The 15,254-nt window shown below is 57.0% G+C and overlaps 1 protein-coding gene across 1 annotated transcript in view; it reads right to left on the bottom strand.

Moving 5' to 3' along the window:
- Positions 1 to 3,146: 3,146 nt before the first annotated feature.
- Positions 3,147 to 15,254, bottom strand: part of WNT7A (Wnt family member 7A) — a 64,806-nt gene continuing 52,698 nt past the window's right edge. Inside the window, exon 4 of the mRNA XM_055413304.2 lies at positions 3,147 to 5,439. Coding sequence (XP_055269279.1) covers positions 4,960 to 5,439 — 480 coding nt within the window. The 3' untranslated portion in view covers positions 3,147 to 4,959. The remainder of the gene's footprint in view (positions 5,440 to 15,254) is intronic.

Below are 15,254 nucleotides of genomic sequence, written 5' to 3' on the forward strand. Positions count from 1 at the left end.
TAAGGTGCCACAACTGTGGTGCTGGAGAAGACTCTTGAGAGTCCCTTGGACTGCAAGGAGATCCAACCAGTCCATCCTAAAGGAGATCAGTCCTGGGTGTTCATTGGAAGGACTGATGCTGAAGCTGAAACTCCAACACTTTGGCCACCTGATGTGAAGAGCTAACTCACTAGAAAAGACCCTGATGCTGGGAAAGACTGAAGGCAGGAGGAGAAGGGGACGACAGAGGATGAGATGGTTGGTTGGCGTCACCAACTCAATGGCCATGAGTTTGAGTGAACTCCGGGAGTTGGTGACGGACAGGGAGGCCTGGTGTGCCACAGTCCATGGGGTCGCAAAAAGTCAGACATGACTAGCGAGTGAACTAAACTGAACTGAAGCTGCCACATGAAGGCTGGCATTCTTTTCAAAGGCATGGCTGCCCTCATGCCAGGCCCATTCCTTACCTGGAGAGAAGGGAAGTCCTGGGGTGACTTCTGATATCATGTTATGTGATTAACATTAAATGATCTGAGGAGTCTGGTCAGAACCTCCCCCTTTCTCAGGTGCTAGAAGACCAGGAGCAGAAGAACCACAGGACTGGGGAGCCCTACTCATGGTAGACGCTGTAGGTTTTCCCAGGTAGAGATAAAACTGTGACCTGGGGTGAGGGGCGAGGAACTTCCTATGTTTCCTCTCCATAATCCCATCTATCCACCCACCTATCCACCCATTCATCCATCCATCCACTTACCCTCCCACCCATCAGCTCATTCATCCACCCAGACTCATTCACCCAACCATCTACCAATCCATCCCTCCATCCCTCCACACATCCATCTACCAACCCAGCCTCTTACCCCTCCATCCATTATCCAACCATCTGTCTATCCACTTACCCACCCGTCCGTCTACCCATAAACTCACCCACCCACTTACCCACCCGTCCATTAACATCTGTCCATCCAGTTGGGCCAGTTACTCCAGGTGTTTCTTGACTTCCTACTTTTGCATTCCAGTCCCCTATAATGAAAAGGACATCTTTTTTGGGTGTTACTTCTAAAAGGTCTTGTAGGTCTTCATAGAACCGATTAACTTCGGCTTCTTCAGCATTACTGGTTGGGGCATAGGCCTGGATTACTGTAATATTGAATGGTTTGCCTTGGAAACGAACAGAAATCATTCTGTCATTTTTAAGATTGCATCCAAGTACTGCATTTCGGACTCTTTTGTTGACCATGATGGCTACTCCATTTCTTCTAAGGGATTCCTGCCCACAGTAGTAGATATAATGGTCATCCGAGTTAAATTCACCCATTCCAGTCCATTTTAGTTCACTGATTCCTAGAATGTCTATGTTCACTCTTGTCTATGTTCACTCTTGTCTATGTTCACCTTTGACAGTGTGGATCACAATAAACTGTGGAACATTCTGAAAGAGATGGGAATCCCAGACCACCTGACCTGCCTCTTGAGAAACCTGTATGCAGGTCAGGAAGCAACAGTTAGAACTGGACATGGAACAACAGACTGGTTCCAAATAGGAAAAGGAGTACGTCAAGGTTGTATGTTGTCACCCTGCTTATATGCAGAGTACATCATGAGGAACGCTGGGCTGGAAGAAGCACAAGCTGGAATCAAGACTGCTGGGAGAAATATCAATAACCTCAGATATGCAGATGACACTACCCTTATGGAAGAAAGTGAAGAGGAACTCAAAAGCCTCTTGATGAAAGTGAAAGAGGAGAGTGAAAAGGTTGGCTTGAAGCTCAACATTCAGAAAGCAAAGATCATGGCATCTGGTCCCATCACTTCATGGGAAATAGATGGAAAAACAGTGGAAACAGTGTCAGACTTTATTTTGGGGGGCTCCAAAATCACTGCAGATGCTGATTGCAGCCATGAAATTAAAAGACGCTTGCTCCTTGGAAGGAAAGTTATGACCAACCTTGATAGTATATTAAAAAGCAGAGACATTACTTTGCCAACCAAGGTCCGTCTAGTCAAGGCAATGGTTTTTCCCGTGGTCATGTATGGATGTGAGAGTTGGACTGTGAAGAAAGCTGATCGCCGAAGAATCGATGCTTTTGAACTGTGGTGTTGGAGGAGACTCTTGAGAGTCCCTTATACTGCAAGGAGATCCAACCAGTCCATTCTAAAGGAGATCAATCCTGGATGTTCATTGGAGGGACTGATGCTAAAGCTGAAACTGCAATACTTTGGCCACCTCATGCGACGAGTTGACTCACTGGAAAAGACTCTGATGCTGGGAAAGGTTGGGGGCGGGAGGAGAAGGGGACGACGGAGAATGAGATGGCTGGATGGCATCACCGACTCTGTGGACGTGGGTTTGAGTGTACTCCGGGAGTTGGTGATGGACAGGGAGGCCTGGCGTGCTGTGATTCATGGGGTCGCGGAGAGTCGGACACGACTGAGCGACTGAACTGAACTGAACTGATCCAGTTGGGCTTCCCAGGTGGCTCAGTGGTAAAGAATCCACCTGCCAAGCCGGAGGCATGGGTTCAATCCCTGGGTCCAGAAGATCCCCTGGAGAAGGAAATGGCAACCCACTCCAGGATTCTTGGCTGGAAAATTCCATGCACAGAGGAGCCTGGCGGGCTACAGTCCATGGACACAAAGTTGGACATGACTTAGTGACTAGCAGCAGCAGAAGCTATTTACTTATCCATCCCCCATCTACTGACCCCTTTATCTGCCCATCTATTAGCAATCTATCTGTTCACCCACTCACTCACTCATCCATCCATCCACCTACCCACCCATCCATCCACCCACTCACTGACCCACCCAGCCATCATCCACCCACCAATCCAGTTTACTCATCCGTCCATCCATCTACACATCCCCCCACCCACTTATCCATCTGCCTTCACTCATTACCCATCTGTCCATCTGTGCATCCACTGATCCATCCATCCATCCAGCTACTAATCCATCCATCCACCTACCCACCCACTTACCTATCCATCCATCATCCACCCGCGCACCCATCCATCTCCCCATCCACTTACCCACCCGTCCCTTATCCATCCATCCTTCCATCCACTCATCCATCCGTCCATCCACTCATCGCTTTCCGTGCCTACACATCCAGAGACCCATGTAAAGAAGACAAAAGAGGTCCAAGACGTCAAGCAGCTGTCCAGTCATTTTATTTGTCCATGCTGTGATCCAGGCCCGGTGCGAACACTGGGGAGTCTGACACTGCCTATAGACACTGAGGGGCTCCCAGTGTGTGGGGCCAGGGGACTGTTGTCTCAGAGGTATCTGAGTTTCATCCATGTCTGTGGGCACAGAGTTCAGAGGTGCCATCTCTTCTTGGTGGCTCAACACAATTGCCAAAGGTCCAAGCAACCTGCATCACACCACAAGCCCTCACCCGCAAGCAGACACCCCCGGGACCAGCAGATCAACAGGCACACAGCACCCTGAATCTCCCAAGCACGTGGAGAGAGATACATAGAAAGCCATGTACATGCAGGGGCACAGAAGACGCACATGTCGGCACCTGGAAGGCGCTCGAGGGGGTGGCCACACGACAGTGCTGAGGATCCCTAAAGTGTCTCTCTCTCTCTCTCTCACACACACACACACACACACAGGGAAATGCAAACAGACACGTATTAGAACACCCACACCCTCCTGGAGGAGAGACTTCCAGGTTGAGAGGCACTGGACGTCGGTGGACCCAGTGTAGAGGCCTCATCCACACCCTGCTGCTTGAGGGAGCCCCTCACCCAGCTCTGCTGCCCTGTAACTGAGGACGCCCAGCAGCAGCAGGGCGTCCTGAGGAGGAGCGGGCTCCTTTGGCTGGCTTCTGCCAGGCGGTTATGACATGTCCCTGTGACAGTCACATGGGGCCCAGGACACGAGCCTGCCCTCCACACAGCTCCGCTCGGGGGCCCTGCTCAAAAGGCCGGAGCTCAACAGGCCAGGGCTGGGGACCTGCCTCCTTCGCAGGGAAACTGATGAGAGCACGGCCCAGGCGTCTGGGGCCATTCCTGCCCACTTGGCCGACAGGGCTGGAGAACCCAGCCATGTAAATCAGGGTCTCTGTGGGGCCTGACCCCACACCCAGGCCCGGCCCCTCCTTACCCCAAAGGGAGTACTGGGATTAGGAAGAAGCCCAGGCCGTGGAGTGATACAGGCAGACTCAATATAAATAAAATATTCATATAAAAATAGTCTCTTACAAAATATTCTCTCTCATCCAGTGGCTCACTTTCCAGAAGGTGGGAACTGCTGAGGGGTTTAGTATTACCTTTCCTCTCTCTGTTCCAAACTGGACTTCTAATGGGGAGGTTTGAGCTGGGGAGGACTTCAGGCTGGGAACCGTATTCTAGAAAACGTCTCCCAATTCCGGACCAGCTTAAATCTCTGGAGAATTAGCAGCAAACAGCAAAAAATATGTGTGTGTGTGTGTGTGTGTGTGTGTCTATATACGTAGGAAGGATGTCTGCCCTTGCACTCGAACATCTAGGGCAGCAAGGGAGTCCTCGCGAAATCAGCTAGGAGAAAGATCTGCCTGAAGCATCACTACGTACAGTTCTACTCCACTCCTTGTCCTAGCGGCAGAGCCATCCCACAGGGAAAGCCAACGGTCCACGTTGATTGCAGAAAACGGATCCCGACGAAATGGAAGGGTTCTTGTTTAATTAAATAAATTAATATTATTTTTTTATATCAGAATAAATTGTTAAATATTGCTATTACTGTTGAGGCCCCCGGGGTCCGAGGTTTCAGGCTCTGCTCCGGCCGAGGGCGGCGTCTGGGTTCGGCGTGGGTCCCCCGCCCCGGTCCCCCAACCATCGGCAGACAAGACAAGCTCAGCAGCGGCTCCGGGGTCGGGGCCTGGCCGGAGCCCCCGCGCATGCGCGGCCGGGCCTGCACCGCCCCTGAGCCCCTGCGCATGCGCCGCCCCTGAGCCCCCGCGCATGCGCAGCCCGGGGCCGCCGCCGCTCACTTGCACGTGTAGACCTCGGTGCGCTCGCTGCACGTGTTGCACTTGACGTAGCAGCACCAGTGGAACTTGCAGTTGCACTGCCACACGCGCGCGTACTGGTGGGTGTTGTAGCCGCGGCCGCAGCACATGAGGTCGCAGCCGCTGGCCTGGGGCGCCGTCTTGTTGCAGGCGCGCCCCTGCGTGCCCACGCTGCCCGTCACCGGGTCCTCCTCGCAGTAGTTGGGCGACTTCTCGATGTACACCAGGTCGGTGTCCATGGGCTTGCGGTAGGACAGCGGCTTCTTGATCTTGAGGAAGGTGGGCCGCTTGTTGCGGCTGGCGCGCACGGGCTCCACGTGGACCGCCTCGTTGTACTTGTCCTTGAGCACGTAGCCCAGCTCGCGGAACTGCGGCAGCGTCGTCCAGCAGGTCTTGGTGGTGCAGGAGCCAGACACGCCGTGGCACTTGCACTCCAGCTTCATGTTCTCCTCCAGGATCTGCGGGGCGGCGGGGAGAGCACAGTGTGTCACTGCAGGGCCGGGCAGGGCACCCTCGGGGCCGCCCCCACCCACCCCGCTGCCCCGCCTGGCTGGTTTGGCCTGTGCTTTTCTTTCTGGGGGGCTTCCCTGCTGGCTCAGCTGGTAAAGAATCCACCCGCAATGCAGGAGACCTGGGTTCGATCCTGGGGTTGGGAAGATCCCCTGGAGAAGGGAAAGGCTCCCCACTCCAGTGTTCTGGCCTGGAGAACTCCATACTGTATAGTCCATGTGGTCGCAAAGAGGCGGACACGACTGAGCCACTTTCACTTTCACTGGCTGTCTTTCTGGTGCCAGAAGCTCAGACCTGGATGCAAAGCCTCCCCGGGACTCCCCTGCCCTCTCTGCTCCCAACCCCGAGGGGGCCTCACGCCACTGCTTAGATCCATGCAGGCCCGACTTGACCACACGTGGGTTCTCTCAGGGCTGTGCCGGCTTAAAATCACTTCAGGACCAATGTTTGAAAGCCAGGAGGAGACTTTCAAAGACAGGCTGCCAGGTGTTCTGCCAGGCCAACAGAAGAGGTACCCGGCAACTCCGGAGTGATGCTCAAAATTATTTCATAACCAGCGTAGCTGCTGGCCTGCTGGCGTGGGAGCTGGCCACAGAGGCCAGCACGGCGGTCCAGCGGCATCTGGCTCACCTCGGCCAGCTTGGCCACCCGGGCAGTGACACCCGGAGCTGTGCCAGCCTCCGCCTCCCTCCCGGGCCGGCAGCCCTCAGCTCACCCCAGTCCTTACTGTCCCCTGGAGCCATAAGGACTGGTTTAAGTCCCAGATCTAACATGAACCTGGTGAGCGCCCTCAGGCAGCTTACTTGTTTCCCCATATGCAGAACCAGGGTGATGGCTGTACTTCATTATAACCCTCCTGTGAGATGCTGGTCAGAAAGGAGAGAGGGTGGACTTGTGAGACACACAGGAAGCTCAGCTATCTAAGATACAATGTGACACGGAAGAAGCTGGGTGCAAAAGGGAACCTACTATGTGATGGCAGTGACAGGAGCTCTAGGAAAGGCAAAGCTAACGACGGGGTTCCACGCCGTCTTTATTTTCAGATACAGGCTGAGGGGGCCCATGGCCTGGATTGTGCTGGCCCCTGCTGCGGACATGACTGAGGGACTCTGTGACCCCGTGGACTGCAGAACACCAGGCCTCCCTGTCCTTCCCTATCTCCCGGAGTTTGTTCAAACTCACGTCCATTGAGTTGGTGATGCCATCCCACCATCTCATCCTCCGCTGCCTCCTTCCCCTCCTGCTCTCAATCTTTCCCAGCATCAGGGCCTCTTCCAATGAGGCAGCTCTTGGAATAGCCCAACAATTAAAGACAATATTTACCAACCCCCCCACAGGACAGGATATTTATATTGCTCTCTAGGTTGGGTTTTTCCCCCCCAGATTTTGTCTCCTTCCCTCCCTCCTTTCTTCCTGTTCATTGGTTTAAACTCTGTGTGTGAAGAGGCATCTTTGGAGGTGAAGTGTCTCCTACTGCCAGGTCATCTTCAGCCTGATGTCCTCCTAACGGACCCTTGTTGCCGTGTGCCAGGCACTGGGATGGGCAGTGCTCGCGAGCGTCGCTTCTGGGTCACCGTGTGTGAGCATGTGCGTGGTCCTTCATCCACCCTGTCATGTTGCCTTTGCCTGTTCCAGTGACAGACTAAGTGAATGAGGGAGTAAATGACCTGGGCACGCTCTGTGTCCACGCGTTTATGTTGTTGTTTCGTTGCTAAGTTGTATCTGACTCTTTGCAACCCCACAGACTGCAGCCCACCAGGCTCCTCTGTCCATGCGATTCTCCAGAAGACTGGAGTGGGTTGCCATTCCCTTCTCCAGGGGATCTTCCCGGCCCAGGGGTCAAACCTATGTCTCCTGCACTGGCAGGCAGATTCTTTACCACTGAGCCATCAGGGGAGCCCGTGCACTGGCGTCTTATCTAACTCTGTGGGAGTAGTAGGATTCCATTTAAGAAGGCAAAAACCAAGGCCCGGCTGACTCCCAGAGTGGGTCTGTGAGGTATTCGGAGGCCGGGGTCTTGTTGTCGAGGGGTGAGTCACGTGCTTGGTGTCTGCGCACCTGCTGTGTGACCTTAGGGTTGTCACTGTCCCTCTCTGAGCCTCAGCTGCCTTCACTGAACATTGAGTGACGGGACCATCTTCTCTGACAAAAGTTAAGGGGGCTGGGATAGAATCTGATGTTCCAAAAGTAGACATTAGTTCTGCCTCTGGGCTGGGCCTGTGTGGGTGCTGGGGACACAGAGGTGACCAGGTCAGATCCCTGTCTCTAAGGACAGGCCTGTGTCCAGGGTCTTCTGGCCCCAGACGCTCCGAGTCCAAGAGGTGATTGGTCATGATACTCAACAGAAGGGAAGCCCACAGTGTCTGCACTCAAACATGCCAGCGAGGCCGGGGCACCAGAGTGTTCTGGGACTCAGCTGTTCAGCTGGCCTGCTTCCAGGACACCTGGTGCGACAGACAGAGCACGTACTGTCGTGTGACCTCCACGTGGGGCAGCTGGTGGCGGGGGAGCAGCCCCCACGTCACACAGATGTCCCTTGAGGTCATCAGTGAGCAGACAGCCCCCAGATGTCACCTTTCCGTGTTGCCCTAAAAAGCAGAGGTGTTGTGTGTGTTGGGGGCAGAGTTCAGCAGGTGTTTCTGGGGCCTGATACCCTGGCCTGAGGATCTTAGAGCATCAGAGCCTCCCACACGGATGCCTGGGGTGAGGGGCATTCAGAACAGGTTCTGACACTGAGCAGGGGTGAGGACGCGGAGCGCCTGGCTTGGAAGTGGTCCCTTCCGAGGTGTTTGCCCTGGAAATCACATGCTCGCAAACAGGTTCAGGGATGTTCCTGCCAGCAGCGTTCATGACGGCTTTGTGGGCACAATCTGATGTCTGTCTACCGTAAGATGGATAAACGGAGGAGGGTGGGCTCAACAGAGCCCTCGAGGGCAGGGACCTTGAACAGCCACAGCGGCAGAGGTCAACCTCGGAACACAGTGGGGAGGAAAAGGGGCAGTCATGGGAGCTCTGCACGGAATGACTGTGTATGTATCAGGTCCAAAGGCGGCAGAGCTGGACTGGAGAAAAAGGAGGGTCACAGAAATACAAACACACTGGTTGTCCCTGGGGTAGGAGGCGAGGGACTGGGGCTGGCTAGGGTCACCCAGGGGGCTCCTGGGGTCCTGGTGGCTTTCTGTTCCTTGATATGGGTGCTTTCTCTTTATTCCTTTAAGTCCTCGTGGACGATCTGAGAGCTTTGTTTGTACGTGAGCTGTGCCTGCAGTTTATAAAAACGCAACGGGCGCAGGAGCCCGTAAGCACCTGGAGGGAGAATGCACGTCAGTAGCTTCGGGAAAACACGGATTGGCACCGCGGTGAGACAGCACGTGCCAGCCGCAAGAGGACAGAGAAGGCTGCTGTTGTAGTGGGGTGTGGAGAAGTGGAGCCCTCGTGTGCTGCTGGGGGGTGTGAGCGGGCGAGCCCCTGGAGGCAGCCTGGAAGCTCCTCCGTGTTAAACACACGCCTACCGAATGACCCAGGACCGTGCTCCCGGCATCTGCGTCCCCCCTCCCCACCCCTCATCTCACAGGCTGAAATCCTAGCCCCCAAAGGGAGGGTAGTGCGGGTCCTTTGGGAGGGTCTTCAGTCACAAGTGAAGCCCTCATGAATGCTATTGGTGCCTCGTGAAGGAAGCTCCAGCAAGCCCCTTCCATGCCAGGAGGACAGAGAGAAGGTCCCGGCCGTGAGCCGGGAAGTGGGGCCTCACCAGGGCACAAGCCGCACCTCGGGCTCCCCGCTCCCAGAACTGGGAGAAGCACACCGGTGTTGTTTCGCTCACGTGCCACCCCGCCTGGGGCACTCTGCTGGAGCTGCCCGGGCACCCTGAGACACCAGGAACTCCTCCCCTGGGTGCTGGGTTGGCCACAGACTTCATTGCAGCTTCCCGTAAGCTGTTAGGGAAGGATGACGAGACATCCGTCACCCATGCACACTGGGCCATGCTTTTATAGGTGGCGTCTTCCTCGACTCCACGATTGCACTTAACGAGGCAAAGTCTAAGGGCCAGCTGACTCCCAGAGCGGGTCTGGGCGGTGTTCGGAGGCCGGGGTCCTATTGCCGAGGGTGCGAGTCGAGTGGTTGGTGGCTGCCTAGTTGCTGTGTGACCCTGGGGCGGTCACTCCCATCTCTGGACCTCAGGTGCCTTCCGTAAACATGGAGGGACGGAAATTCGATCTTTTGTGGCAGAACTCGAGGGGGCTGGGAGAGAATCAGATACTCCCAAAGTCGCCATTAGTTCTGTCTCTGGGCTGGGCCTCTGTGGGTGCTGGGGCCAGAGAGGTGACCAGATAGATCCCCATCTCCAGGGATGGGCCCGGGTCCAGGGTCCTCTTGACTGCAGATACTCAGCCTCCAGGAGGAGCTGACCCCGGCGAGTCAATATACTCAACAGAAGGGAAGCCCACACATACACCCACATAAAGAGAAACTGATTAAAACAATGTTTACAGCAGCATCCTTTACAGTAGCCCCAAAGTGGAAGCAGCCCAAATGACCACTGATGGGTGAAGAGAGAAAATGTGGGCCATCCGTGCAGCAGAATAACATCCATAAAAAGGGACGAGGTGCCGACCCCTGCCGCTCCACGATGGACCCTGACACCGCGGTGTTCAGTGACCGAAGCCAGACCCACAGGACCAGGTCGGGCCTGATCGCGTTCACCGGCGGCGTCCAGGAGAGGCAGCGCTGTGCAGACAGAAGGCAGGCCAGGGAAGTGGGGTGTGAGCGCCCAAGGGTGCAGGGCTCTTCTGGAGGTAAGCTGACTGGGGATGGCTGTGCACCCATGTGACTATATCAAACGGTGTTGAACTGTGCCCTGTGAGTGAGGGCCACGCCGTGGTGCGCACAGTAGACCGTAAGTAAGTTGGCTTTAAAACCACAAAAAGTTCTTGGGCGGTTGTGAGGAAGCACTGGGTGACACCGAGTGTGTGCCTGGTGGTGGCCCCCCGGGAGGTGAGCCCCAGCGCCAGGCGCCTGGGCGACCGCCTCCAGCTCGCCGCCTCCCTCCTCCTCTGGGGCCACTGTGGCCTGCGGCCCTGGCAGCGCTTGTATGGGCCCCGACCGCATGACACGCAGCCCCTTAATTAACCCTGCAGAGTCTGCATTTTGAGAGCTCGGTGATCGCATTAAGGCCGCATTAAGCTGGGCGGAATCACAGCCGCGCTGGCCAGGACTGGTCACTCGGATGGGCACCGAGCCCTCTCCCCCAGGCAAGGGGGTGCGAGCAGAGGAAGTGCATCCGGGACAAAGCCACGCTCGGCTCCCACCCCCGAGGCCAGGCCAGGCGGGCTGCCAGCGTCCGAGTCGCTGGGGCCGGAGGCTGGGGGGGCCTTCCGGGGCCCCTCCCACTTGGGGCCTGGGCTGCAGTTCTGGGTCAGGCAGTCACGGGTCCGCAGGTTCTGGGAGGACAGGGCTCCGCACACCTTCCCCGTGGCCTGGCCCACGGCCGGTGCTCTCAGATGGCCAAAGAGAAGTCAACAACAGGTGCCTTCACACCCTGGCACAGCTGGTACCCCGGGCTCAAGCACCCAGCCCGAAAGTCCGGGGTCCTGGTGGCCCCGCATTGCCAGATGGAGGGGAAGTCGGGGGCCCCGGGGGGCAGCGGGGGGCCTAGAGCTGCCCGAGTGCACCGCTTTCTGTATTTCTGCCCCTGGCCGCACTTCTGGGTTCTTGCTGGCTTAATAACCGGGCCCCTGAGGCTGCCTGGGCGATGCCACGTTAGCATCCTTGATGCAGAGACCTCTCAGGACCGAAGGAAGGGCCACCGAGAAAGCAGATCACGAAGCCCTCCGATTTCTCCTCCTGCCCCTCACTGCACCTGTCACCGCCGGTCAGGCAGGGCAGGGACTGGCCTTCATGGAAGTGGCTCCGGGTGAGGACCGGGGACTCACCTGGTGAGTGACGTTGAGCCGCAGAAGCTGCGCCCTTGCAAAGAGCACGTTGGGGAAGCAGGGCGCAGGCACCGGCCTCAAATAAGAGAATAAGCGAGATGAAGATGGTGGCGCTTGGGTCAGGGGTGCGGAGCGTGGGGGTGGATGCAGGCAGCCATGTGACACCACCGGGCAGGGACATCCTCTCTGGAGGAGGGACGCTCTAGCAGAAGCTGAGGCCCAGGGCAGGCCGGGGCGGGGCAGCACAGGCCCGCTCCCTCGTTTCGTTCTCGCTTGAAGGATGGACGCTGGGGCCAGTGGCCGGAGAGCAGAGGGCCTGAGGCTTCCTGAACAGGGCCAGGGCCGTGTGGAGCCCAGGAGCAGGGCATCCACAGCCTCTGCTGACCACGATCAGGGGCTGTGGCTTGGCTTTTCTGTTTTTAGTGGAATAAGATGTGTGTTCCTGGTGCACAGCATCGTCCGTCAGCCTTGCATACCAAGTGATGGGGGTGAACCTGGAGCCTGTCGCACAGGGTGAAGTCAGTCCGAAACACACACGCATGTTTACGCACACACATGGAATCTAGAAAAACGGTGCCGATGAACCCCACGGCAGGGCAGGAATAGAGGCGCAGCTGGAGGGGACAGACTCGCACACACGGTGGGGCAGAGGCGGGGTGGGATGCAGCACCAACGTGGACACACAGCCACGTGCAGAGCAGGCGCCCAGCGGGGAACGGCCGCCAGCACGGGGGCTCAGCTCAGCGCCCTGGGAGGCAGGGTGGATGGGAGGGAGGGAGAGAAGCTCAGACAGCTCCGTGTTAACTGGGGAAGCGCGGGAATAGTACAGAGGGCCCCAGTGCCGCCTTTACCCCGTCTGGCCTGCGGCTAACATCCCACCTGGGTACAATGTAAACTTATCAGCACGTAAACTAATGAGTGAGCTAAGGGCTCCCCTGGGGGCTCAGCTGGTACAGAGTCCACCTGCAGTGAGGGAGCCCTGGGTTCCATCCCCGGGTTGGGAAGGTCCCCTGGAGAAGGGAAAGGTTACCCTCTCCAGTATTCTGGCCTGGAGAATCCCATGGACTATATTAGTCCATGGGGTCGCAGAGTCGGACACGACTGAACCACTTTCTTCTTATAATGTTCGCTTATTAAGTGAAGTCCACACTTCATTCGGATCCCCTGGGTTTGTACCTTCTGTCCCCTTCCTGTTCCAGGAGCCCATCCAGGCCACCCCATGATATTCAGTCCGCCTGTCTCCCTGGGCTGGGAGATGGGGTTTTATTGTGTGAGGACAGGACAGCCAGTGGCGGCCAGGAGCAGGATTTATGGTTTTTAAAAGTCCTCTCATTGGCTGTAACAAAGACACCACTCACTCCGGTGCCGGGAGACTGTGTGTGTGTGAGACAGAGTCCAGGGCTATTTGGGAAAGTTCTGCACCTTCTGCTCAATTTCACCGTGAACCGAAAACTTGTCTGGAACAGTGTTTAAAAAATCCCAGGCGAGTCCCTGGAGTCCGACTTGGTTGATTCTGCTGCTGATGGGCTGGGGGGCCTCCCTGGACCTGGGTCTTCCCATTTCAGAGTCAAGGGTTTGAACTAAATGATTCCAAAGGCAGCTTCTGACTCTAAGAATCCTGACCTCACACCAACACTGCTCTTCAACCTGAAGTGTTTTCGGGGGTCTGACACCTGCTGAGGGGTGGGCACTTCCACCCCATTTCACAGGTGAGGAAACTGAGGCTCGGAGAAGGAAGGGGACTCAGGACCACAGCGCAGGCTGCGCCTCCTCCACACGTCTGTCTGGGGCACTCCCCACCTCCTTCCCCCCGCCCCAGGAGACTGGCCCGGAAGGAGCCCCGGGGGCGGAGCTCAGTCCTGCTTCTCATCCCTCCCGCTTCTCCCCGCCGGCCCCACAGGGTGGCCATGTCCCCCTTGGCAAGGTCACAGCTCCTGCTCCCACATGCTCTGTGTGCCCACTGGGTTCCAGCAGCCCGAGCCCCTGGCCCATCCGGCCTGAGGAGTCACGGACCCCTGCCGCCAGCCCCAGGGGGCTGCATCCTCCCTCTGGGTTCCCTTACCTGCGTCCTCTGTTCTGTTAGCCTCTCTCTTTTATAAAACAGTCCTCCTGCAGTGTGATGCACAAGCCACACAAGCCACCCTCCTGAGTGTGTGCCCGTCACCAGCTTCAGCCGTCACTGCTAAGTGCAGAGCCCTCCATCACCCGAGACAGAGCCCACGCGGCCCAGCAGGAGTCACTCCAGTTTCTCCCTCCTCTCGGGCCCTGGCAGCTGCTCATCCACTCTCTATATAGATGTTTTTCGCCTGTTCCGGACATTTCGGATAAACGGACTCATACAGCGTGTGGCCTTTTGCGTGTCCAGTCCCCTGCACTCAGCACCATGCTTTCAAAGTTCACCCACAGTGCAGCAGCTGTCAGCACCCTGTTCCTTTTCATGGCTGAATAATATTCCACTGTAGGGCCATGCGGCACTCTATCCGCCCAGTCACCAGTCCGTGACCTGCAGGCTCTCTGGTTAAAACTGTCCTGGATTTCCTAGTCGGAGCGCGTCGGCCGCCCGGCACTACACCCTGGTTCCTCGTGGCAGGCCCGGGCACGAGCTGCCCTCGACTCCCAGCCCGCGCACTCTCCCCTCCCTCCACCTCTGGGCCCTGCACCTGCTGGCCCTTATCTGGGAGGCCAATCTTTACTGCCATTACGGAGGCTCGACCAACAATTCCACCACAGAATATACACCCTCCGGGGTCGGCGCATGCATGTGTAAAATGACAGCCTCGGAGAGGCGTTATCTGCAATATCAAAAGGCCGAAAGGCTCTCGGGATCCACCAATGGGACCGGTTCTGCAAATCACGGGGCACCGATGAACTGGAATGTCCTGAGCTGCCAGAGAGGACGGGGCGGCCCGGTGCTTTCCGGTGAGATGCAACGGTGGAGACAACAGAGGCGCACAAAGTACACGGAGCACGAGCTGCTTGTGCGAGAAAGACCTGTGTGTGTGTGCGCGCGCGCGTGTGTGCGCTTGCGGGCACAGCACATGCCCTGAGGAGCAGGGAGACACTGGGGGGAGTCGCTGCCTCTGGGGAGGACACCTGGTGCCTCCCTTGTCATGGGATTGTTCTTGGCGCCATCTGAACATTCTACCAGGCCGGAAAAAGTCACCTCCTCCACAGAGCCTGCCCTGATTGCCAGGGCAGTCGCGGACTCCCCCATGGTTTCCGTCCCTGTCCTGGGCTGTTGGGTAATTCTCACTTTGTCCCTCTGGTGACTCTGTGCCAGTTTTAATCGCCTCTGGCATCAGGCCAGCAGCTCCCTGCGGTGGATATGGAGCCGTGCCACCCAGACCCCCTGCCTGTAGTGGTGTGCTGGTAAACTGGCTCCCAAGAGAAGAAAAAGCCCTGTGTGGGATAAATGCTCCCACCACGGCCAGTTGGAAGCTACCAGGGGTTTAGCAAGCAGCTTGCACATCTCCAGTATTTAATATGGGGTCTTGTGAGTGCTAGGAGCCAGCTCCAGCACACCACGGGATCGGGCAGCCTCCAGCTGTGAGATCCTGCAGGGTCCGTCCCAGGCCCACACACATGCCGCCTTCCCTGCCACCGGGCACAGAGGAAGTCAGGGGTCCCAAGGTCCGGCTGCTCTGACGGGCAGTACCCACTCTGGCGCGCCCACTGAGGCTCTGCTGGGCCAGCGCTGCAGGTACACTTCTGCCCCACCCTGTTCCTCTCCACCACCCGCCGTGTGCATGCTCAGTTGTGTCCAACTTTTCATGACTCCATGGACTGTAGCCCGCCAGGCTCCTCTGTCCATGGGATTCTCCAGGCAAGGA

This window comes from Moschus berezovskii, chromosome 24, assembly GCF_049115385.1.
Source record: "Moschus berezovskii isolate FMDL1 chromosome 24, NW_MosBer_1.0, whole genome shotgun sequence".
In the NCBI taxonomy this organism is placed as follows: Eukaryota; Metazoa; Chordata; class Mammalia; order Artiodactyla; family Moschidae; genus Moschus; species Moschus berezovskii.